A 26,358-nucleotide genomic window follows, 5' to 3' on the forward strand; every position below is an offset into this window, starting at 1 on the left:
GTCCCACGCTGGACAGTCTGTTGTAATACCATGTGCTGAATCGCACAACGACTGATCACTGTTCCTAGCTGTGGGTGTCTCAGGGTATGTCTACACTGCAACAAAAAAAACACGGCACTGAGTCTCAGAGCTTGGGTCAATTGGCTCAGGGTGCAGGGCTAAAATTTGCAGTGTAGACATTTGGGTGTGGGTTGGTGATGGGGGAGGGTCTCAGAGCCTGGGCTCCAGACCAAGCCCAAACCTCTACACTGCAGCTTTTAGCCCTGTAGTGAAATAGCAAAGAAATAGACATAAAATACAAAATCCTTTATTGAGACAGTCATCCAGAATCAGCAGTATTCTACGCTATCAAAGGTTACATATGTACACTGGGCACTCCTGGAATTGAAAGACCAAGAAGCATTGGCTTTGCTCTGGTACCTGCACAGTTTCCAATGCATTATACAAATATAGAAAGAAAAGGGTATTTCATCATCTGTATCTGGACCGCTCCTTATCTTTGGATTTCTTAGGACTTCTGCTTCTCTCTCTCTTTTTATCACGCTCTCTTTCCCAAAGCTCTCCTCGGTATTTGTCTTTAGATTTGCTGGAACTGTAGTGGCTGTCTCTGTCCCGAGACTGGCTGCGACTGCGACTTTGATGTCTCTCTCTCTTTTCACTCTTTCTTTTCTCTCTACAGCATTCTTCTTCATATCGTCGGTCAGAGTCCTGTCAAGGAAGTTTGGTGACATGCAGTTATAGGTGAAGGAGGGAAAATATTAAAGGGTATAAAACAGAACAAGAAAGTAGGTAAGACCAGCTCTTTGGCTTTCTAAAGACTGTACTACTTCTAAGCAATTCAAATGCATAATGTGAAGCATTTAATGTGAAATAAATATGTGGCGAAATAAACTGCAGCAACACCAAGAAGTGCTACCTCTAAGGCAATGGTATTTAATTGCATTTTCTGGGGGGCCAGAAAAGGCAATGTCCAAATCTTGGGGGGGCCAAAGGGTTCTGCAGGTGTTTGCACTCTAGTAAAAGCATGTCAATTCTTCTTGGCAGGGATTGGCTACCTATAGATGTGTGCCAAAGATGGCATGTTGGCTGATTTTTGAATAGCATGCAGACTTCTAGTCCAATCAGGGGCATGCTTTGGGATGCACTTCAGTTTATTTGCCTTATGCTTATTGTCATGCCATGTACAGGTGAGGTCTGTTTATCTGAATTTCACTCAAACATCATGATTATCTGAATAAGCAATGTGCCCCCCCACCCCCCATTCGGGTAATCAGGATTTTCAGTCCAATGGCGGCGAGAAGAAGGGGGAGTAGCTGCAGAAGAAAAGAGCCTCCTTATTACTGCATGTGCCGGGGGAGCTGGGAGAAGCCCAGGGGAAGAGGGGGCAACTTCCCTAGAGCCTGTCCCATCCCCACCTCCCCCTGCCTACATCCAGCTCAGGACTCTGCTATAAGGGGACTCCTGCTACCTGGCTCCCCATCTAGCCAAGGACAGCCCCGCTACTCAGCTCTAGCTCCACCCCAGGCTCCTACCAGCTCTGACCAAGGATGGTCCTGCTACTCAGCTCTGGCTGTGGCCTGGGCTCCCAGCAGCTCTAGCCCCTGTACTCTGCTCCTGGTCCCAGTGTCAACTTCTTTGCATGCCTCCATGGCCAGGCCAGCACATGTCAGCTCGGAGGGCGCATTGCAGGCATGAACGAAAAGGGCCGCTTGGCAGGGGAGCTGCCCATGAGGCAATGTCCAAATCTCCACACAACTCCAGCCCCTGCCAAGCAGGCCCTTTCCCTCCCCAGATGCAAAGCATACTCTGAACTGGCACAGGGCGGCTTGGGGGCAGGGGAGGGACGATATTCAAAGGCGGATCAGCATGGGGACACTGCAGCCAGGACCAGCAGGGGAGCCCAGGGTGGAGCTGGAGCCAGGTAGCAGGGCTGCCCTTACAGTAGAGCCCCCTGCATGGAGCAGGACAGAACAGCTGACACCCAGCCCGTCAAATGGAAGGCCTTTGTGGCCAGATCTGGTCTGTGGGCTAGTAAATGACCAACACTGCTCTAAGGCCTTCTATCTTTGGACTGCATTAGCTGAAAGAAGAACAGCAGATAGTGGTTAGTTCTTGTGGTTAAGGTCATGAACCAAAGCAAGTGGTAACTTGGTAATAATGTTCAGAAGTTCAGCTCCGGAGCTTTTGTTTGGCCTGTTATCACAATTGGAGTTATTTGCAAAATTCAGATCTGGAATTAGATTATTTTGACAATGGATGTCTGGATCCAGGCTTTTGGTTCAGGTCCATCTCTATTTTGTATCAGCACAACACTGACTATGCAAAGCTCTATATAATGTTACTTAGTTAAACCAGGAAAATCTCAGACACTACAAGTCATCAGAGAACAACTGCTATTCAAAAGCTCATAAGTAACATTATTCAAAATGCCATTTGGCATTAGAACTGAGCAGCCTGCGGCACTTACCTACAAGCTCTAACGCATCAAAGCTTTCGTCAGAAGCGTACTTTGAGAATTTGCATTTTGGGAAGATCATTAAGAAACTGATTTGGCACTGAAATGTCTGCCAAATAGAGACAACAGGCCTTTTAACATATCATTTCTGGAATGATTAAGATGATGGAGGCCACATCATTACAAACCCCAAGCTTTTCCATAAGATGTTCTGGGTGCTTTCATTTAAAAAATAGACTACTGTTTGCACAACCATTAAACTACCCAGAAGTGAGATTTCTTTTATTTCAAGATCTGAAAAGGACTATTTACACATTTTTTTCTTCAGCTCCTTCCCCTCCCAACACACATACACACACTTCCTAAGAGGTTTTGTGAAAGTCTATATTGTAAATTCTAACCACATTTTTGTGTACTCTTCAAGCCAGTGTTGTAGCTTGCTTGTGAATGGGATACTTCACCAATATGCAAATATCAGAGAGGGAAAAAAAACAACACAATGTAGTCACTGCCAAAGAGGAAGAAACGTTTAAAATTTGTTCAGTCAGTTATAAGCTATCCCTTACCATAAGGGCAAGTATAAATTTGTCCTTTAAATAAAGGACATATACCCAGTCCACATGTACTATAATAGGTATAAAATACAAAGATCAACATTTATAATCAATAGTACACTGATCAAATAGGTGTTTATATGGACACCACAGCAAACAGGTTGGTTTGTATTCTCAAACCTATTAACTACAGTATATCAAACACAACAGTCACATGTTTACCAAAGTTCACCTGGCCTAACGTTAATTTCACTGACCAACAGCACCAATGCATGTGTTCATTTACAATTTAAACTTAAAAGATTTAAACACTAATTTAATGTAACTCATGCAGCTGTGTGTGTAAACCGGGTCTTAGATTCAAGGTAAGTCCCCAAGCGTGTCCCCAATGAAGTCCCACTGGACCTCAGTGGCCAAATTTCTAGACTTAAATCCACAACTTTAAACGGAAACCTTTTCTGACAAAAGAAATCCAAAAACTGCAACACTTCCTTCAAAATTATAAGTCCACAAGTGTAAGGGAACAGAAAGAAACCCTTCATGTTTTAAGCTGTGGTTGCAAACAAACAATAAAACTGAGATTACATGAGTCTAAGAGAAAAATCTATATAATTAAGTGATTTATAGTTCACAGCCATCGAGTCCATAACCTATGTGAAAGGTACTTCCAGGCTGCCCTCACAGACACAGCAACTGCTGCAGAGGGAGATCAAACTACACAATCTAAAGCAGTCTGAAAAGTGTGAGCGTGATAGCACGCTCTTTGTTTAAGTAGTTGAAGAATCCACCATACATTTCAAAAGCTTATTTTTAAATCCACGCTAGTTTACCTTTAGCATAGGTATATGCCCTTTCTACAGTTATGCAAGAATTGCTGAAATGGTAATTGGTCATGATAATAAATCAGAATCAAACTTTATAGAAGGAAACAAAGTACAAGAGCTGGATTCAGAAACCTACAGAAATGTAAAATCTACCTTGCTAGTAATCATTTTATAATCACAAATTCATTTTGGAGATACAATCACTTCAATATTTGAACTCTCATAGCCGTTTGCCATCTTTAGCATGATGTTAATAAAATTATATTAACTGAAAACTTACTTCAGACTGTTAATTATCTTTCTGTAGAATAGTTTGTCAGCACTATGGTATAAAACAACATCTCTCCCCTATATGATGAAAGATAGCTAGCTGTACAAGTATTTTTATGTATTTATACAAATGAAGAACACTACAGTGACAGCGTGGTTGAGATTTTCACCACACCAAAAATGTAAATTAATAATATTTAATAAAATAAAAACCCCAACCCCAAGCAGAATTTGTAACCTGAAAGGGGAGAAGCACCAGAGACTCCATGAAGGCAAGTAAGGACTTAAATAGCGCTATCAATTTTACATGAAAGGCTCTCAGATACTACAGTGATAGAAAGCAGTATAAGACCTGAAGACAGACAGACAGAGACAAAGTTAAGGAAAAATAAACATACACCTGCCTCCTGCAACAATCGTAATCACATAGCATGACCCTACATTATTCAGTGATCATCTGTTCAGGTGAATAAGTCATCTTAAATACAATCCACAGATGGCAAACTTCTTAGATCCCCTGATTAAAGTTTCCTTCATCAAAAAGTCTGCTTCATAAGCAGCTTGGAATTCGGTATGCAGGGTAGGAGGAGACAAAGGTTTCTTGTTGCATGGATTAAGGCCAGAAAGGACCTTTACATCATCTCATCTGTGACCTCCTGTATAATACAGGCCGGAGAATTTAAATAAACCTTTCCACAGAGAGCCTGAGGTACGTTCTCAACATGGAGTTCAAACCAGCTACCTTAAAATTAAGAGTTACCACTCTATTGACTGAGCTAGCCATGGCACCTTAAAGGAGAAGTAACAATGACCCTGATCCAATTCAAATACATAGCCTTCAGACCTGGAGTCACATTCTACTATTGTGCATGAGCTTTTGCTGATCTTAGCTATCCTTTTCCATACCTTTCCCCCCTTAAGAGTAACCTTATCTTTGACTACAAAGGCTAACATTTGTGTTTTCTGAGAAAACTACTATGCATCTCTACAGGATCTCTCTGTTCCTTTAAGTAATTAATAGATACACCTCTACCTCGATATAACACTGTCCTCGGGAGCCAAAAAAATGTTACCACGTTATAGGTGAAACTGCGTTATGTTGAACTTGCTTTGATTCGCCGGAGTGCGCAGCCTCCCCCCCGCCCCCGGAACACTGCTTTACCGCGTTATATCAGAATTTGTGTTATATCGGGTCGCGTTATATCGGGGTAGAGGTGTATTTACAACCTTAACTCCACTTTAAGTTTTTAACCTTAGAATAATATATATGGTTGCTTTCAGTCATAATTTTGTAGTATTTTCTGTAATGTTTGTTTAGTTGACTGAGAACAGTAAATCTCACGAAAGATATTGTGAGAGCCAGCAGTATTCTTCTTCTACAGTCAAGTATGTTAATTAACTTTTACTACTCTAGGGTTTTCTGCATTGCACATCACTGTCATGAGTGACAAGACACTGTCATGAGTGACAGGATTATGTTTATGACCCTGTTTAACTTCAAGGAAAAACAGCAAAGATATTTTTCTAACTGCAAGTTGGAAATTTACTAAGTTAAAATGTGCAGTCAACATACATCTGATTTAGAATCAAACTTTCCTGTTTTAAGTGGACCGTACTGAATGGGGAGTTGGTGAGGGGTAATCTAACTACAATACTTGGGTTGTATTTACCTATCCTTAGAGCAAGGGGAATTGTAAATTGTTGAATTAATTTTAAGTGTGAAGGAAAATGTTAATCCCAGAAGATGCGAATTTAAATTGGCTGTATAATGAAAAGGCAGTATGGATGCTGTTGTACCTTTCTTTTCCTGATAATTTTATAATTCATGAAATTTAAAAAACTGGCTATATCTGCCCTATCAGCTGTAAGAGAAGTTAACGTAGTAATAGAATATCAGAAATTAAGAGAAGGAAAAGGCCCATTAGGTCATTTAGACTCTCTCTATGCCACCATACACCAGTCACTCTAAATGTCGAAATGGAGGGATATTTACGCTCATACTGTACAGAAATTGGCACAGTTAAACAAGAATTTATCAGATACTTGCTTATTCCCTGTAATTGAAAGTCAGGTGTTTAAGGCTCTGATTATAGGGCCCAGAATTTTGAAAAAATTCATTCAAGTTATAACATTGCATCAGCTGCTTTAAGATTCTTCAGTTTGATGCTAGTTATCATTGTGGCATTTTAGAAGTTGCTTAACTAGGGTGAAGCTATCGTTCTTATGTTTCCAGGAAAGGAACAGCTTGCCTCATAACACCACTTATCATTCCTATGGGGAGTCAGCCCAACAGGCTAGTTAGAAAAAATATATATAATTCTGTAAATGCTTATTCTGCTCCATTTAATCCTAGTCTATGGATCCAACGATTTCTGCTATTCTACCACTGCTACTCAGCAAAGTAGTCTGACTGGTGGTTAAATGTTTATCATTTTTTTCTGCTCTAAATTTGTCTTATTTTTGGATGCAATGATAATAAAAATGAAGAAGGCTAAAGAGAACATCCTATTTACTGAATTTTGAGACTAAATTCAGACTGAATGTGGTAGTTTCAAGGTGCCTAGGAAGAAACCAACTGGGCATTGTGGGCAAAGAGATAAATACATATTTATATAGACAGGTACACACGCAGGTGACAACCATGTGATATTGTATTTTCACCACCCTCTGTGCACTAATCCAGATCTATGGGAATTACTACAAACAGAATCTGAGTAGCTCTTAACTTCCATTTTTTTATTTATTATTATTATTTTGGTATTTGAATTGGCTACAAGCAAAGTGTTTCCTTCTCCTCCCAATCCCACATCTGTTGAATTTCCCTCCATCTTTCCCAAAAGTTACACTGGCCTGAAGCCCTGGACAAGCAACATTTAGTCCTGGATGACAGATCAAAGTTTAAGATCTGACCTCCCAAAACCATCAGGGCTAGAAGTTTATTCCCACCCAGGAGATTCCCAGCTTTCTAATAAGACACGCAGCATTTCTATTCTGGGAGATCCAGAAATATCAGACTTTTAAAACTGCAACACTACTGACAAGGAAAAAGATTATTATATTGACTAATTTTCCTCTCCCTTTGATACCTGTATAAGATGAACCTACAGTACAAAGAGAACCTGGCTTTATAAAAAGAAGATATGAAAAGGGATACAATTTTTTTAAAAACTTTTTAAAATCGTTCTTCTGTACAAATATGACACAGATTACATGATGCCTTGGAGGGACAAATATTTTATTGCTACAAGTTTAGGATTACTTTTAGAACCTGAGAGTGGTTTTGCCTCTCATGAGTCAGGTAACCATCCCTTTATCTTTCACCAGCCATTGTGCATATTCCCTATATTTTCTTCTCATTTACCATTTGTGATTCATGTGTACATTAAATATTACACAAAAATCCTGTACAGTAAGTGATGGTGTGATAAAGATTTGTACTAGCGTGAGTTTGGGAACCTGTTACATTTTAAAGAATGGCTATTTTAACATGATTATTAATTACTTGTACTGTATTTCTATAGCACCTAGGAGCCCTAGTCATGGACCAGTGCTCGCCTTGTGCTAGGTGCTATACAAAAAGAACAAAAAGATTGTCCCAAGCCCAGAAATCTCACAAGCGAAAGCTAAATCAAGAGGCAACAGATGTATACAGAATACAAGCAAACAAGAACGTACTGGTCTGCATGACAGGCAATGGTCTCAGCACACCAACAGCCTAACCGTTGTCAATTTTTTTGTGGGCCTCATGGCAAAGGAGAATTTTAAGGAGGGACTTGAAGATGGATAATGAGGTAGCCTTGCAGATATTTATGCGGAGCGGCTCACAAACATGAGAGGCAGCCTAGGGACAAGCATGAGGGTGTTGGTTTGAAAATTTAACAAGTGTGCAATGGAGGTGGGAGTCGACATCTCCACAGTGAAAGAAAGAGGACAGGTAGGGTGGGGACAGGCTGTGAAGGATCTTGAAAGTGAAGACAAGCAGCTTATGTTTGATGCCATACCTAAGGAGGAGCCAGAGGAGGGATGCAAGGAGGGGGGTATGTGTTACTGACAGGCTATGCAAATGACCTTTTCAGCAGCATTCTGAATGGATATGAGAAGGGCAAGATTGCATTTGTCAAGGCCAGAGAGAAGGATGTTGCCCAATCAACAAGTGAGATGGTTGGAGCCTGGATGAGAGTTTCAGCTGTGTGGATGGACAGGAAAGGCCATATTGTAATAATGGTATCCATATGTGTAATCTGTATCTTAATATTTTAAAGTTTTTAATATATTTTATTGGTCTTTTTTTTCCCTTTACTTTTTTCTCTGCATGTAAAAACATGTATTGGCACAGAGAAAGATAAATCTTTTAGAAACCTCACAGTTACTAAAATGATAATAATGGATTTTAAGATCCAGAGTCTTGTGACATAGCAGAGCTAGAAACGTATGTCACACAGCATTGGAAAGGGAGGGGGAAGGTTCCTAATATGCAAATGGAATAAATCCCTCATTGGCTAACTCCTTTTAGTTCTCTCACATTGGACTTCAGGCCTGTCATCGGTCCAGCATTAAATATTGCTCATCCGATTTCTTTGACCAGTGAAATGTTGGGGTGGAGGAATTCCCCACTGGGTTGCAGCAGGGGATTTAGAAAGGGAAGAGGAAATAGGGGAAGGGAATCTGTGGCAGGTAAATTTATTTATTTATTTTGAAATGGCACTTGTCTGCAAGCTCCTTAGAGGTTTGGAATATTAGAAGCAGTCTAGCCTTAGGGGCATTACTTGGCAAAGGACAGGTGAAGCAACTGAAAGATCATGCAAATTGCTATTTATCATATGTGATACCACCACCAGAGAAACAACACAAATTTGCTGCAAATAGGCAAACTCATCTCACCACCGCAGAGATCAAACAGGCTTTTATACCAACAAAACAGCAAACAAATGAGATTGCCTTTCCCAATTGGCAACTTAAGATCAAACTTAACGGTCAATATTTTTATTAAACTATTACAGCTATATAACAGAACAAAGTCCAACAAAAAAAAGTAGCTGACTCACTAATCGAACACTTGCCATCAATCATAAAAATCAACACATGGCTCACTATGCTCATAAACCATGAGAAATTATAACACATGGGAAAGTCAGTAAGGGCTTAAATAAATTCAACAGAAGTCCTCTGGACAAAAACTACACTCCTCCCACAGACTCTGATAAGGGGGGGAGGGGGAGAAATCAAGGAAATCTACACTGATAGCAGAGAAAACTGGAAAGGGAAGGAAGTCATAAATGAAAATAAAGGTCCCAAACAAAAGTACAAGTATTATTGAGAGCACCCTGCCAGCTCCTATTCAGATCCCTTCTCTGGCAGTGAACCCACCTGCTCAAGACCCACATCCTGTTTACTGAAAGAAAACCACAATACCCTTACATCCCCACCTTCTGGAATCAAGACACACAATGGAAGAGTCAAAAATATTTTTTAACCCTGAAGTAGACTGAAGAGTCAGAAAACAAGAGTATGAAAAAGGATGAGTCAAAACACACCGAAGAGAGAAAAAAAAAAAAAAGAGATCACCACCAGAGAGCAGAAAAACATCTTAGCATCATGGAAACTACTCAGAGCACAAAAATACTCCTCTTCAGATCATTATAGGTGGAGCTGATAGCGCCACCCAGAGTTAAGGTTGCTTACTATTATAAGACCTTGTTTACAGTTGATTAAAACTTTAACCATTCAGTTTCAAAATTTCCATACTGGGGTGTCTACTTCAGGCTAAACTTTTAAATTATGAAATTACATTAAAAAACAACACACACTTTGTTAAAGGAACATTAAGGTTGAAAAGTCAAGCACTCAAGAGTTAGGAAATAACAGAATTAAGGCTGCACATGCCAGACACAGATATAGTAGTGATGAACACCGCCGAAGCACCCGAGAGAAATTAATAATTTTGTATTCAGTGCAGGGTTTGGATGGTATGCAGCAAATAAGGTCTGGGGCCATACACTGGCTGTAGAGTATAAAAAGAAATATGGAATAACTACCTGTTTATTGAATGAGATGGGGTCCTCTGGGAAGAACAGTATGTGATCATGTAATTAAAGACTTTCACAGTGCACATGCACAAGGAGGCTGAATTAAGTTTGCACAGGAAACCGTATTTCGGGCATGTCCTAACTTTTGAGTGCTTGACTTTGCAAATGCAATGTTCCTTTTAAGGTAGATTTTTTTCATACATAATTCCATAATGAAGTGAGGCTTTAATGTAGGACAATTCTATTTGAAATTATCTGATCTTACAGAAAGATAGAACACATGGAGACAAACTCTTAGATTCTTAGGGGGTCAATTCTGAAGTTGGAGGAAAAAAAGGAACAAATGGGAAAAAGTGGCAGAAAAGCAGAGCTATTTGAATTCTATAGAACATATCTGAATGTCTCTCCATTGCAGGATGGATTTCCTAGACATTTCTTTACTTTGTTTCAGAAGAGGAACTACATTTTTTTTAATTGGTCACACTGTGCTGATTTATCATCTCAAACTACAGTCTCCAAACAGTTTAGCCAATATGCCATAGATATGAGCTGGAAATAGGATACATTTACTATCACTTCTCAGTCTATTTGTGGCCAATTTAATCGCACCTTACATATAGGTCAGCAGTTCTAAATACCACATCAATATGTAGTGCAGCGTTGTACAGTTATGATAGGTTGTCTCTCAGCGAATGGCTCACGACAAGCTAGTTTTTAGCTATGGTATACCTCAGTGGACAGAACAGAACACAAAATGCCTTTTACCTAAATAAAAGCAGCTGGGAAAATTCATAAACATCAGTGGAACTGTATGGGGGTTGGACTAGATGACCTCCCGAGGTCCCTTCCAACCCTGATATTCTATGATTCTATGATACTGCTACCGCCAATAGTGGCAAAAGTAGTGTAGACAAGTGCAGGTGTTTTTACTACCATGTGATTAGATGACATGATGGTAGAAATGCCTGTGCCCTTCCGCACTACGAGTTCAATGGTTAATACCAACAAGGCATATGAAATCTGCCACGTGCCAGGCAATGGAGCTTTTTAAAGCAATTTCCAACCAGCTGTGTTCTTTCCTACATGGTGTTAAAACAGAATGATATAACAACCAACTTAATCAATTCTACTTGGATGACATTAAATGAAGATCAATATTACCCCAAGAATAAAAACAGATGGGTGCAGGGAGGAGGCCCACTACTGACAATCATTGTCAGCAACTGATCGTTTTCACAGTGTCAACAAAGCCAAAATTCTCCAGTATTACTAATCTACACAATACGAACACAGATTTCACATTTATATTTCTGAGTCAGCTGAAAGATGTTTTCTGACTGCACGTTAAAGGAAGCTCATGTGCACCATTCCAGGAAGTATATGAAAAATACCTTGCACTCATGAAATTAAGTTTCGCTCGTCTGTGATGGGAAATGTGAAAAACAGACCCAGTGTTGAAACTACTTTTGTGAAGCCCATGCTCCCTTTTCAGGGCATTTCAGCAGAAGGTCAATTAGATACACCTAGCTTTAGGAGTTCAAGAATATCTTGGGCAGCCACCTTCTACACTGCAACAAGCCCTTCATTTAGGTTGTTCGCATGCAAGGTCCCCAGTTGAACCCTTTTCTTTTTAGCAGTTATGAGGAGACATGGCCATAAAGTGGCACAGGATTAAATAGTCAGTGAAAAGATGGCAGTTCAGTACCTTGGATTTTTTGGTCTTCTTGTCATCCTCTTCATCATCAGAGTGGCGGTGCTTTTTCTTCTTGTGTTTTTTACCCGAGTGTAGGTGACTTGCTCTAGCCTCCTCTATCTCCTCATCCAGCACAAGGTCATACTTTGCGCTACATCAGTTGATTAAGGGCAGATTTGGTACCAATCATTGGTCAATTCAGAATATAAAAGCTCACAAAACAAGCGAAACCAAGCTTTACCATGGGTATAACATTGAGATAGCCAGTATTTTGTGCAAAACAAAAATCATGTACAATAAAAAATTAAAAGGTAGGTAAAAGTAAGGCTGATTGAAATCTGCTCTGGGAAACCAAATATCCTGCCTATCCATTGCTTTGCAGTAGGGTAGTTATTTACAACCATGCAAAGTGGGTGTAAAATAAACACATTCTGATTTGACAGTGTTATACCTTGTTCACACAAAATAGCAAATTAAAAAATAAATCTGTAATTCCAAAACTGATGCCACATGGTTATGTTAAGTAGCAGTTGAACATCTGCCCAACAAAAGCTTAGAGAATTAGAAGCTGTTTTCACAAAGTCTAGTTGCAAGTCCACTACATTATAGGCCAATATGCCACACAGATTGTTCAACTGTTAAGGATACTCTTGATTTGGCTTTACTTTCTCCTTCAAAGTTAATTTGGAAGGTTTATCACGTTCCTTTTCATACTCTTTGAAGTCATCCTTAGTATACTTCCCACCTGTTCATACAAAAACAATCAACTGGGCTTTCATCTCCATCTTAAAAATCAAACAAGACATAGGAGTACAGCACACTTCAGGATACAATTGTCATCAGTTACCTCCATCATTACTGTAATCACATTTACAGAAGTGCCCAGTAACAAACTCCAGGAATGGTCTTACAGTGTGCATGACCCAGAGCAAAAGAGGGAGGATCAGGCCATGATTTTCCTTCCGTCTGTAGTCCTCCTGCCTGAGAAGACCTAGCTAGGAAATGGTTTCCTCCCACCTCATGCCTATTGGATGCAGAGCTTGGATAGGGTCACAAGGCACCAAGTGGCAATTGTTCTGTTTGTGCTTGAAGCTGGTCCTGCATCTCTCTGCTTAAGGCTCTGTTGGCATTTCTGTTGCTGCCCCCTATTTTCAAAATCAAAACAATGAAATTTTGTTCTGTGCTAAAACTTAGAGGAAGGGAGGGAATCTCACTACAAAATTATACACTTTTTAGTAAAAATTTTGAATTTTTTTTTTCATGGGTTAACATTTTAAAGAGGCATATTGGATTTTATTTTCCATATTTCTGTTTTGAAGTTTTGAAAACTACTTAACAGTACTGTCAGTTATGTGCTGCCACCTTATGGTGAAGGCTAATACTGCAACAGAAGTATTAAATGCCTAGATATTCAGTTTGTCTTGTAAATATAATCCTTCATGAAGTGATGGATGACAAACAAAAAGGAAGAATATGCTGATTACTGCAGTTTTATGTTAATAAATATCCAAAATTATCTCTTTAAAGCTTGAGATTAATATAAAACAATACCAATAGTTGACTTTACTGGCAAAAAATACACTTGACAACATGACAGCTACCAGTAAACCCCTTGTCCTCTAATATGCAGGAAACAGGTAGAGACCTAGATTTAGTAGCCTTTGCTCATGCAGCCAGGAATACCAAGTTGTGGCCATTATAGTGCCGAAAAGGAGCTGATTAACCTTGTAACAGAGATGCTTGTCCTATACAACAACTCTAGTTTAGGAGAGCAATATTTACTAATTTAAGGTTTGAAGTTGGTACAGAATCAAAGGATGACAAATAAAACTACCTTTTCCTCTCCATTTAATCTTTGCAACAGACTGGCTAAAATCCACATGTATTCTCCGGTCATCTATCAGCACATTATCCATTTTGAAGTAGGCTTTCTCACAATCTTCCTCCTTTTGCAGTGTTTCCAGAAGATTTAAGTCAAGATTAATTAACAAATCATACACAAATATTCTTATGAAGTCAGCATTTAAATCCAAAATGAATTGCTCTTGGCATAGAGATTCCTAACGAATATGCCACAATTGAGTAAATACGTATTTCATTTTCTAAAATGAATTAAATCACAACATTTGTCACACTTCTAAATTTAAAAATAAAAGTATAATCATTTTACAATTTGCCTTAATGCAAGCATTTGAGATTAGATAAATCTATGCCAAAACAGACTAGTTATTTATGTGTATTATGTTTGGAATAATACATTTAGAAACAGTTACAACAACAGACAATGGCTTTATTAAAAAATCTTAAACTCCCTGGCAGGCTAAAGATAAGTGTTCTGGCATACTCTTGAACTTCACTCAGACAACTTTCTCACAGAATACAGAGCGATAACAGCCAGCCAATAAAACACAAGCTATAAATTTTATATCATGAGAACAACTCTTACAGTCTGATCATATTCCAATTACTGACTTCAAAAGGGACTGAAGTACATATTTAAACAGTTTGCTAAATAGGGATGAACTTAAGTATATGCTTAAATGTTTTCCTGAACTGAGGACTACATCCTTTGTAGGCTGCAGTCAATAGATGAGAATATTAACCAACACACTTGAGCAGATCACCCGTTCTCATTCCATCCAGCATAGAGCTGTGTTTGCGAGGAGAGAGAGAGAACCCAAGCATATTATTACACTGTTTTTATAAGCAACATTTGTATATCTCCACAAGAACATACCTTTTCAAATTCAATGAAAGCGTAACAAAGAGATTCACCTGTCTTCCAGTCTCGAATTACTTCACAGCTGAAAAAATAGCATCAAATTAAAGAATGCCTCTGGTTTGAAGATGTCTGACAACTATCACTTTATCAGGTTAGAAATTCTAACCTGTGTTATGCCCTTTGAGGCTTGATCCTGCAACCGTAACTCACATAAGTAACCTTTACTCACAATGACTTCAAACAGCTGAAGCAGATTTAAATAGGACTACTCAGGTGAGCAACAATTACTCATGTGTGTGATTAGTACGGGTTTTAGAATTAGTCCTAAAATTAGTAAAATAAAAGCTTATTGAATCAGATTCTATTTTCCATCATTAATGCTCTGATTTCTTTTTGCATTTTACTAAGCTAGGACAAAAATTTGTTAGTTTAACTTTTGGGATTGTAATTAATGCGGAGGAATGTTTAAGAAAGCCATGTAACAGGCTGGCAGTATTTCTCTGAAACACCCCACCTTGTCAGCAGTTGTCCCACTACTATACCTAGATACAAGGGCGGTCAAAGCAGGTCAAGAGAGAGTGCAAGTGCGCGCGCAGAGCAGTGAAGCCTAGGGAGACTGCTTAAACTGAACTTGTTTCTCGTTTTGGTTTTTTTTTTTTTAAAAATAACTATTCTGTAGAAGTTACCTTTTAATGGGCCCAAATCGTGAAAATATTATCTCCAGGTCTTCATCTGTGGTCACAGGATTCAGTTTACAAACAAACAGCACATTTTCTGGTGGTTTGATATCTGCATCTGGTAAATCTCCCACCTACAGCACACAGAAAATGGAAGGCTTTTCAATTTGTTCTATACAAAGCTTCCTGAATTTCATGGCACTGAGTATGTTCTGTTGGGAAAGGAGAGGAGGGGACGACAAATATTCTTTTCCTCAGGACTCAGTCAGTGGAAACCTGGGGAAATGCCTATAGTCACTCAGAAGACTTAAAAAGGAGAACATTATTTTCCCCCAAAAGTATGGTTAGTGGTTAAAACATATGACTAGAAATCTGCAGTGTTCTACTGCCAATGATTGCATGATTAATATTCTCTGCTTTAGTTTCTCCATCAGTAAAATGAGGATAATACTTTTCTCTTTTGCAGGAATGCTGAGGCTTAAATTTGTTTGTAAAAAGCTTTTTTTACGTTCTTTAGATGAAAGATGCTATGCAAGAGTACTATTAGAGCTGTTGGTATTAGTCAAATTTGGGTGGATGAATAATACAAAGTTGACAAACAAAAAAAAAAATGCATAATGATTTATCATGTACATTCATACAATGAAAGGACTCACTGCTGCCATTTTAAAAATAAGAACTGAATTGGGTCTTTTCCTCAATGTATTAATATTCCTAAAGAAGGAGAATTGAACCTCCTCTAAAGTCTGGCACCAGCCATATTAAATTCCAGCTCACCTCAACCCCACAAGAATTCCAGAAGCTACAACCATATAGTACCAATAAGTCAAACATCCCAAGGGAAGAGAGCAGGGGGAAAAAATTAACTATTAGTGGGTTCTTGCTTATTATCTAAGAGCAGGCAGCTGTTCTGCTGTAATTCTGTGAATGGGAACCAACCACTATATTGCTGTGCATTCCCAATGCCAATATGTGAATTTGGGGAGAAATTATTTCATGGTAACTCAGCCACCCAATGCATACAAACTTCCAGTACTAAAACTAGAAACACACAGTGGGGATAACAGTTCCATACAGGACTGACCAGCTTTTATAATTTAACAAGCATCTCTAGCAAGGTCTTCCAAACCCCCTATCAAACCAATTCTAGTCCTGGGTTTGGAACAGAGATGGTACTGGTCTTCCCGGGAAATCGCCTCCTACAAATGGATGAAGACCAAGTGTCCATGTTCACTCTTTTAGCTCTACCAACAGCCTGATACCATGTACCCTAATCCACGAGGCCAACATTTCTGACATGCAACTCAAGGCAAGCACTTGTCTTAAGCACTCACTCACCCAGACATAATGTAGAGCATGTATACACAAAGAAATTACATCTGACAAGATGACAAAAAACAACAACAAAAACAGATATTTACCATTTCCAAAAGAATGGCCTGAGTTTTTGCTTCTTTCTCTGCCTGAATTTCTTCCACTTCATCAACAGACTTTCCTTTGAAGTCATCAATTTCTTCATCTGCTCTTATTCTGCCACTCTGAGAAATTGAAAAACAAAACAAAAAACAGCATTTTAAATACTGACCCATGGGTAAGCCTTTATTTTTCTTAATACTAAAACCCTACCTCAGTCTGGGATTCTGTGTGTTGTGAAACGAAGAACTATATCCCTGAAGAATTAGGCTAAGATCATTCACTCTGGACAGACAGACAACCAAGCAGCCTACACATGCTAATGAGTTTCAATCACAGTCAACCTGGGCTAAATTCAATTACACGATATGGAGTCTTTCACCTCTATTATCCCAAACCTATCCCCCCCGCCCTTTTTTTTTTATTAATATATTTCTTTATTGAAATGAGTATACAACTAGTATTAGAGATTACTGCCTCATCTAGCAAGACTTCAATTTAACAGAGTACAATTATAGGAACTGTATATTTTATACTATTGTATTTAGTCAAGTATTCCAAACAAACATTCCTACAACAAAATATTGGCCATTTTTAAATCTTCTCCTCCAAAAAGCTCTCTTAGTTCAAAACATTTCACTAGAGCTAACTGGCGTATCCCTGTTTTTCCTTTGCAAGTGTCGGATTATAAAACTTACAAGTATTTGTCTAACATACACTGGGCTATCAAGCTCCTTATGCAGTGTTTAGACTTGTGGATATATTAGACTAATTTTGATATACCCTCTATTCTAATTAAGTTCCTACACCAAACTCATCACTATGGTATCTGTTAAAACTTCTTCTTTTTTTAAATCATGTAACTTCTCTAGTCAATTTATTGTTTGAAACACTGTTCCCAGTCAAAAGAAGATATTTCCTTTCAGCAGCTCCAGTAACTGCAAGGTAAGAAAAAACAATTATAAGCTGAATTGTTCTGCAAATCCCTTCTGCCTAGAATACAGACAAAACAAACCAGTGTGTCTGCTTGTATGTGAAGTGTGGATAGTGAAGTCATACTTTCCAGCTTAACAACAATTTTCTTTTGTGTGGAAGTGCTGATAATATTTCTTATTGAAAAAAGGGAATAAAAGGATAAACTTCATGTTATACTGTAAAATAAGAAGTTAGCAGTGATTTTTTGGATTCTTCCAGAAGAATGTATCAAGGAAACAATAATGTCAGAGCTGGGCATTTCAGACAACAGATTCATTACTATTAAAATAACATTACAGCTTTTCTCTTTGTAGTGTGGATTATAAAATAAGTCTTTGCATCCTACCCCACAATACACAGTCACAACTGGAAACACCCTGCTGATCTTTTTTTGTTCTCTTCTTCAAAACTGTAATAGTTATTTGCTTTGTAAGCATAGAGGTCACGTCAAGTACAACTGTGCTGTGAAGGTCCATCTAGCCTAGTATGCTGTGTTCCCACGTTGGCCAATGCCAGGTGCCCCATAAGGAATGAACAAAACAGTAATCATCAAGTGATCCAACAGAGGTAGGGACACCATCCCTGCCCATCAGTCATTGATGGACCTACCCTCCATGAACTTATTTAGTTCTTTTTTGAACCCTGTTATAGTCTTGGCCTTCAAAACATCCTCCTCTGACAAGGAGTTCCAAAGATTGACTGTGTTGTGTGAAAAAAATACTTTCTTTCGTTTGTTTAAACCTGCTGCCTATTAATTTCATTTGGTGACCTCTAGTTTTTGCATTATGAGAAGGAGTAAATAACACTTCCTTATTTACTTTCTCCACACCAGTCACGATTTTATAGACCTCTATCATATCCCTCCTTAGTTGCCTCTTTTCCAAGCTGAAAAGTCCCAGTCTTATTAATCTCTCCTCACATGGAAGCAGTTCCATACCCCTAATAATTTTTGTTGCCCTTTTCTGAACATTTTCCAATTCCAATATATCTTTTTATATCTTCAGAAATCTTACCCCATTCAAGAAATGCGTAATTGTATATTGGCAGCTCTTATTTTGCAAAACACTTCATTGCATGTTTAACTTTAAGCACGAATAGTCTCTTTGACTTCAATGGACTACTGATGTGCTTTGCTGAATGTGGGACATACAGGAAACTCAACTAGTTAGCACATTTATTCATTTCCAAAATCTTCCCAAGAAGCTATTAGCAGTACTTACATCTAGTTGTTCCTTGGTGGGCTCTGGGGAGCAGTCAGGTATTCTCAAACCAGAAGGGTCATCAAATGGATCATCTAATATCACTGTATGATTTATCCTAATGGGAAATGTAAAGTAAAATCAAGTTCATGAGTCAGCATTTTAATTTGTTTAAAACTAGCTCTTACTTTAATTGATGAACATGGGATCAATTTTAGGGATACTAGTAGATATTATATACTACTACGGGGCTAGACAAATAAATACTCTGTATACCAACATACTAAATTCTATGTGCTAATATATAATGATTAATAAAGCCAGTTCAAATGTGCACACAGGCTGCTAGGATACAAGGAATAAACTGAGTGTTTTTATTAATAACTAATTGTTGATTTTCTAATGTATTTGTTTATTCCTAGACCAACAGTTAATCTAGTTTGTGAGTAAAGTCCTCATTTCAACCTCTCTTGCCCTCTTAACTCCCCACTTAGTGCATCTTACAGTTATTTTTGGCTACATGGAATTAAAACAATTATACAGCTGAACTGTCCAAAAGTGGTACACAGATTAATATACAGGAAACCTACAGATCACCACAGCCACCTTCACAGATCCAGTAACCAACCCAAACATACCAAGAAATCTGTTATCTACAGCCAGGCACTCAGATACCACAGAATATGCTCCAAGGAGAACGTCCAGGATATTCACCTTAACACGCTTAAGACTACGTTCAACAAGCAAGGATATTCCACCAGAGAAGTAGATCCCATCATGGAATAAGTCACCCAAATTCCTCAAGAGAACCCGCTTCAATATGGAAATAAAGCCTCCTCTGTCCACACACACCTAATTGTCACTTACGACCCACATTAGAACCCATATGGGAGGCAGGAGTATCAAACAATTACAACCTATACACTATGGGGACCATATCCTGAACTGCCCCGCTCCCTACAGACCAAGATACATCAACTAAAAGCAACACCAGACCCTGCTAGATAAGCAGATACAAAAATCTGTAGATATATCTGAACTGCAATAATTATCAACACCCCCCACAACACACCTTTCAAGATCCATGGGTCCTACACATGCCTGTCAACATGTGGTATACCTCATCCAGCACACTAAATGTCCCAACAACAATTATGTGGGTGAAACCAGACAATCACTATATTCCCAAATGAACTCTCTCAGAAAAATTATAGAAGACAAAAAACACCCTATCACTTGTGTGTGAACATTTTTCACAATGAGATCACTCTATCTGACCTCAGTTCTCATCCTCAAAGGAAACCTGCGTAACACTTTCAAAAGACAAGCCTGGGAGCTTAAATTTATAACTTTGCTAGACACTAAAAGTCATGGACTGAATACAGAAACTGGATTTATGATTTATTACAATAATCTATAACCCACTAATCTCAGCTTTTTCTTCCTCTCCTTTTCCCTCTATGATTAGAGAGGTGTTAGCAGGCCACTTCACCTTGAACAGTCCCTTGAAATATGTGCTACCTACTTATGCTACAAAAATCTGTTCCACCTTGTACTTAGCTTTGACACTCTGAGTACATTTCCCAGGCCTGAAGATCTGTGTGTAAGCTTGTTTCTCACCAGCAGAAGTTGGTCCAATAAAAGAAATTACCTCACCCACCTAGTCTCTCTCAGATCCTGGAACCAATACACCTACAACACCACATACACATATTAACAACATTATAAACATTATTTTGGATGGTCTGGACAACAACATCCATCCCATCTCCGGGCCCAACCCTGCAAACTCACAATGGTGCTATGTGCAGATGCAGGGTCCATCTGAGCTTACAGGTCAGGGGCCTACAACTTCTCTTTCAGCTGATAAGACAGCATGATCTAGTACAGTGGTCTCCAAACTTTTTTGATCGCGCACCCCTATCAGTAAAAAAATTTTGAGCACGCACCCCCGCCACGCCGCAGGGCCAGCTCTACCATTTTTGCCACCCCAAGCAAAAAAAAAGCCGCTCGGACTACCGCCCGAACTGCCGAAGCAGCGCTGCTCTGGCGGCGCTCCTCCTGCCGCGCACCCCGAAGGATCCTCTTGCGCACCCCACTTGGGAGACCACTGATCTAGTCAATGCATCTTCCTCTGAAGACATTTAGTAAGTCCCCATAACACATAGTTACACAATATTTTACCAGTAATAATGGAACGAAAAAGCATACTAGATACTTTCACAAGTGTCCTGACATTGCCATATTAACTCTATTTACAGAAAGATCAAGGAACCAGTTTTTACAAAAATTACAACACACCCTCTGGAAGGGGACAGGTTCCATTCCCACCTTCTGATACCCAGAAACCTCTCAGACTCTCCAGGGAGTAGCACTTCCACATTATTTATTTATATTCCCGCCACCAACCCCAATACAGTCCTGTGCAGCTAAGTATTTACAGTGGTTTCTTGCCCCTTCCTGCAGGGCCAGAGAGGAACAGAGATCTCCCTCCTTTAGAATCCCAGAACAGACAGGATTCAACTAACCCAATCTTCTGTCCCTTCTTTCCTTTAACAGCCCTCAGCTGGTGTCTAACTGGTTCATCAGTCTCGAGACTGATCAGCTAATTAGCCACATACTCCCCAGATGGCCTTCTCCACGGAAACTAATTTGTACCTAAGTGATCTGAGGGCTGGCTAATGTGTTAGCCTCCAGCACTTTGTCACCTCTAAGCTAGGAAGTTTAAACCTAGTCATACCTGATGTCTTGATAAGGAACAAATTCCTTGTCAACGAAGGTCTCGTTAATTTTCTTTAATACATCCATGCCTTCTGTTACTTCTCCAAACACTGTGTGCACACCATCAAGGTAATCTAGGTTTTCCCCTGTAGTAATAAGAAACTATAAAGACAAGATAAAAAAAACTGTTTACAAGTAAACCGTAAAATTTTTAGAATCTCCATATAATTTTGGGCCTGACACCATGCCCACTGAAGTAAGTGGGAGTTTTACCACTGACTTCAATGGGAGAGGACGGGACCAGACCTTCAAGCAGTGTAAACTGATGTAGCTCCATTGGCTTTAATGGAACTATGACAGTTTATACCAGCTGAGCATCTAGCCCTCCACCCTAATTTAGAACAGACTGTATGGTTAACCAACACAAAAAATGAATGACATTTGGAACCCATGCTTTACAATCAAATTGGAAAAGTCTTGCTCATTGCTATATTTAGCTGCACACAGTTCTAGCTAAGGGGAACTGACAGATTTGTCCAGGATCACAAGAGCAGATTTTTAAAAATATTTTTTTAAAGTATATGTAGGGAATACTACACATTAGACCGGTTAACTTCCACACTGTCCCCTTCAGTCCTTTTCTTCCTAAACAACATTATTTTTTAAATGATTATTTTATCAGCCTAGCGCCTTTGATCAGTTCTACAATAATGAACCAATAAGTGCACATAATGATGAAGAAAACATATTAAGGTATGATTTCAATTTCAAAGTTAGAGAGTTTAATATAACTAGGAAGCTCTAGAATCATTTGAATAATATGAATACCTCATCAGTATCCTTTTAACTATAAAAAACAGTAACTGTGTTATTTTCATTGTTATGCACATTTTTTAACCTGTGGAGTTTCCCTCTTTGCTATTCCAGAGTTATAGCAAAAGCCTCCCAATACTGTGCGCTGACCTGAGATCCATGTTGATCATTGCCATTGTTCACCATTGATACGGTTCCCTTTTTCTTGTGCTTAATTCTTGGCACTTTTTCTGCCTCAAAAAATCTAGCTTGATCACCATAGAGTTTACTGAAAATATATACAATAAATATGTTATGAGGCAGCAAGATTAAAAAATGCTGACAGTGAAACAAGCGTTATACAACAGTGAACAAGACAAAATAATTTACCAAAATATGTTATAATAAGAATGCTCAAATAAAATGATCACTTTACAGTACACATTTATAATGTGACTATAGAATTACCCAACCACCCCCCATAATGCAAATAATGTTAACAGCTCTTTCCCTGGAGACATTCTACAGAATGAGGGGTTTTTAAGCATATTAGAAAACACTTTCTGACATCTCTGGTAGATACTAGCATGTAATTTGCTAGAAGCTACTGTCAAAACATACTTTCAGTACAGTGTGCAGGGAATTAAAAGCATAATTCACGTTATCAAATATAAATGGTACTTGTGCACCTAATTCTCCTTATAAAACAAAGTGAAAACCATTAAATAGTTTGTACATAGACTAAAATTCATCATCTGAACAGAAAAAGCTGCAAACTTCATTTTACACATTAGCTTTCAAGGCATACAGGACTGGATGCAGCGATTTTAAGTCTCAATGTCTGATCCTGATCTCACATTGTTCTTCCCCAGGTGAGAGAGAACTGGCTTGCACAGAAAGTTATTATTTTAAACTGACTGTGAACCTAAATGTGCACTCTTAAATCCATTTCAACATGGCTTATATCAGTTTAGGTTGCACCAAGAACTGAAACCCCCACCTTTCTGTCCTGTTCAGCAGCAAGAAAAAGGGAACATCCTCAGAATGGATCTGTATTCTCAGAGGCCAGCAGCAGAACAGAAAAGGGAAGCAAGTCAGCCTGCCACTCTTTTAGAAGATTCTACTTGTGACAGAGCACATCAAGGAGCCAGGCAGGGGGGAAAAAATCAGTATATAATATCAAAAAGTGTAAAGGAAGAGAAGATCCCAGGAGTGACTGGTGACAGACCAGAACAATAATACATCAGAATACTGGATTGTCAAAAGTTTTAAACCACTTACAGGGACACAGTTTGGTCCCCATCTACCCTATAGCATGGGTAAAAAAGTTTGTAACCATGTCTCCCTAACTCCATTATAGCATAGCATAGTAGAACAGATGTAAATTTATTTGGTGTACTTCCTTAAAGGTCCATATTACTGAGGTCTGGAGCAGTGTTAGCCAGTTTGTATGGGCGAATAACTGCAAGTCTATTGGCTACAGAGAGTTACATGAGAACTATTCATCAACTAAGTGGTAAATACAGGGTTTTTTTCCCTGCAACTTGAACTTGATTTTCCCTCTAGAACATCAGATTCAAAGGAAAAATTATCCGGAAGATTATGCAGTCAGCCAAAATTCTATCTTACCTGTTTGCATGTTTCTTCAGGTGCATCACTATAGAAAATTGATTTTTATAAGAAATGTTATTTTCTTCCTAACACTCATTTTATGCGTCCCTCTTAAAAAACACTCAAACACAAGACTCTCCAATTACTTATTACCAAAAAGCACACTTCATATATTTAGTGTAGTTAAAATTTGAGCCCAAGCAACAGTTTTATTGATTTTGAAAGGGGGCTCGGGGAGTTGACACATGAATACAAGATTTTTTACTATAGTCACCTGCTTCCCCTCCATCACAAGCAAAATGTAAGTGCATTACATCATAGTTCTCAGCACTGCAGTAGAAAAAATGTGGTGACTTCCACAGAGCAGCCATGTAGGGCACACCGCACAGCAGCCAAACCTACAGTCACCTGCTCACAATTACACCCGTTATTGATTTGATTTAAGAACAGAAGTAGCCTACTGTCCCGAAAAAAACTAAATGTCTAGGATCAAAAGACAGCATGAGGAATGACAACAGACATCAAGGTGTATGAGCCAAAAGCAGCTCTCATCTCCCAACAATGATTCAGTAGGACATTCAGCAAGTCCAAACTGGGTCAACTACACTCCCAAATTAGGCCTATTTCATATTAAGTAGGTTTTACTCACCAAAAGATAGATTCCCCTCCACGGCCAGTCCCCAAGGGGTCACCAGTTTGTATAATAAAATCCCTCTGTATCAATGCAAGATACACAAGGTATTAGTCTACTTATGGATATAGACAAAGAAGGAAATAAATATCTATTATAAACACTCACCTGTACATTGTGAATGAGGCAGTAGTTGTAGTACTTGATTTTGCAAAGCTTCAGAAAATTCTGACAAGCTACAAGAAATTATATTGAAATTTACAAAAAAATGCAATTTGCACCTGGATCTTTTCTCTTTGGCTGTACTGGGATTTTATTAACATTGACTCCAAATCCTGCTACACATCTATGGAAAAGATTAAATACTATGCATTTTCCCTTCCTAGATCCCACATCCAGCAATATTTAGAATAGCAATATGAACAGTTGTATAACAAAGATCAGCACACATTTTCCCCCTCCCTAGCCTTCCCCAAATAATGTCTACCAAGGAAAAAGTCAATGTTTTTTCAATTTAAAAACTATTACACTTACTCAATATTTTAGAGACATAAAAATAAGACGCATATTGTCTGTAATAGAAGAAAATGAGCTCCCAACCAAAATTGTTGTTTATAATTAGAAAAAAAAAAACAGAGTAATAAGTTTCCCCATACCCTTGAAATTAAATGTGGAAACTAAGGCCCTCATCCCGCAAGCACACACATTTAACTTACCAGCGTAAGCATCTTTTATCCTAATATCCTTACACCCACCCAAATACAGAATCAAGGACCTAATTTGGTATAGTGAATGTAATCGCCAACTTGCATTTTCCAAATAATAATAAAAAAAATAATCCATGCAGACTTTATGAGAACTGGCAACCAAAAAAGGGCAGGATTACTGCAAGCCCTCAACAAGGGATTCCTTAAGAGTGTTAAGTATCAAAGTGGTAGCCGTGTTAGTCTGTATCCACAAAAACAATGAGGAGTCCAGTGGCACTTTAAAGACTAACGGATTTATTTAGGCATAAGCTTTCGTGGGTAAAAAACCCACTTCTTCAGATGCATGGAGTGTTTGCATCAAGCCAAATGCAATCAACCCCACATTTTCATTTTGTAAAAGTATTACACACGAGAGCTGAAACACAGTCAGCATCATCAGCTGCTCTGCTCAGTGACCCTACTGCTGCCCTTCTTTTGAACCCACCCCGGGTCCCCCCACGCACGGCACCACCCCATCAGCGCGATCCTAAGCTCTGTGGCCTCCGTCCTCCTCGGTTGGCAGAGCAGGACACTGGCGCTGGGCGAGTCTGCCCCCAACGCGCCCCCAGGCCCCGCTCCAACTCCCCGGGCCCCCGCCCCTCACCTCTGGGCCTCTCCTCCGTGTACAGGTCGATCACCAGGTCGCCCACCGTGGTCTCCAGCAGCACGGCCATGGCCGCCGCGCCCCGGAACCACAACAACGCGCCAGGCCCAGCAGCGCGTCCCGCCCGGCCGCCTCCGGGAGAGTCAAAGGGAGACGCCGCAATATTCGGGTTCGCTGTTACGGAGCGCGCCCGTGCAAACTGAGCATGCTCAGTGACACCTACTGAAGCCGCCGCCCGCCTCACCCTCTGGGATGGCGGTGTGACGCGAGAGTAAAAGGGGGCGGGGCGGGCGGGACGCAATGTGTGCGGGGAGGAGGGGCGGGGCACTAGCTGCACAGGAGGGAAGAGCCGGAGGGTGGGGCTAAGCAAGGCGCATGCGCTGCTTGGCAGTGGCGTGCGCGCGCTGAGCCTGTCGGCAGGGGTTGCGGGACTAGGGCTGTGCGG

The 26,358-nt window shown here is 39.5% G+C and overlaps 1 protein-coding gene across 1 annotated transcript; it reads right to left on the reverse strand.

The window, feature by feature from the left end:
• Positions 1-208: 208 nt before the first annotated feature.
• On the reverse strand, positions 209-26,055 carry PPIL4 (peptidylprolyl isomerase like 4). The gene is made up of 13 exons (XM_065401114.1): positions 25,914-26,055; positions 24,732-24,799; positions 24,582-24,646; positions 22,493-22,610; positions 21,549-21,691; positions 18,830-18,926; positions 16,643-16,759; positions 15,231-15,355; positions 14,560-14,626; positions 13,657-13,768; positions 12,471-12,567; positions 11,835-11,973; positions 209-708 (listed from the first exon to the last, which is right to left on the reverse strand). Exons 1-13 carry the CDS (start codon positions 25,981-25,983, stop codon positions 472-474), a joined length of 1,455 nt encoding a protein of 484 aa, XP_065257186.1. The 5' UTR covers positions 25,984-26,055; the 3' UTR covers positions 209-471.
• Between the last annotated feature and the right edge of the window lie 303 nt (positions 26,056-26,358).

Source organism: Emys orbicularis, chromosome 3 (assembly GCF_028017835.1).
Source record: "Emys orbicularis isolate rEmyOrb1 chromosome 3, rEmyOrb1.hap1, whole genome shotgun sequence".
NCBI lineage: Eukaryota > Metazoa > Chordata > Testudines > Emydidae > Emys > Emys orbicularis.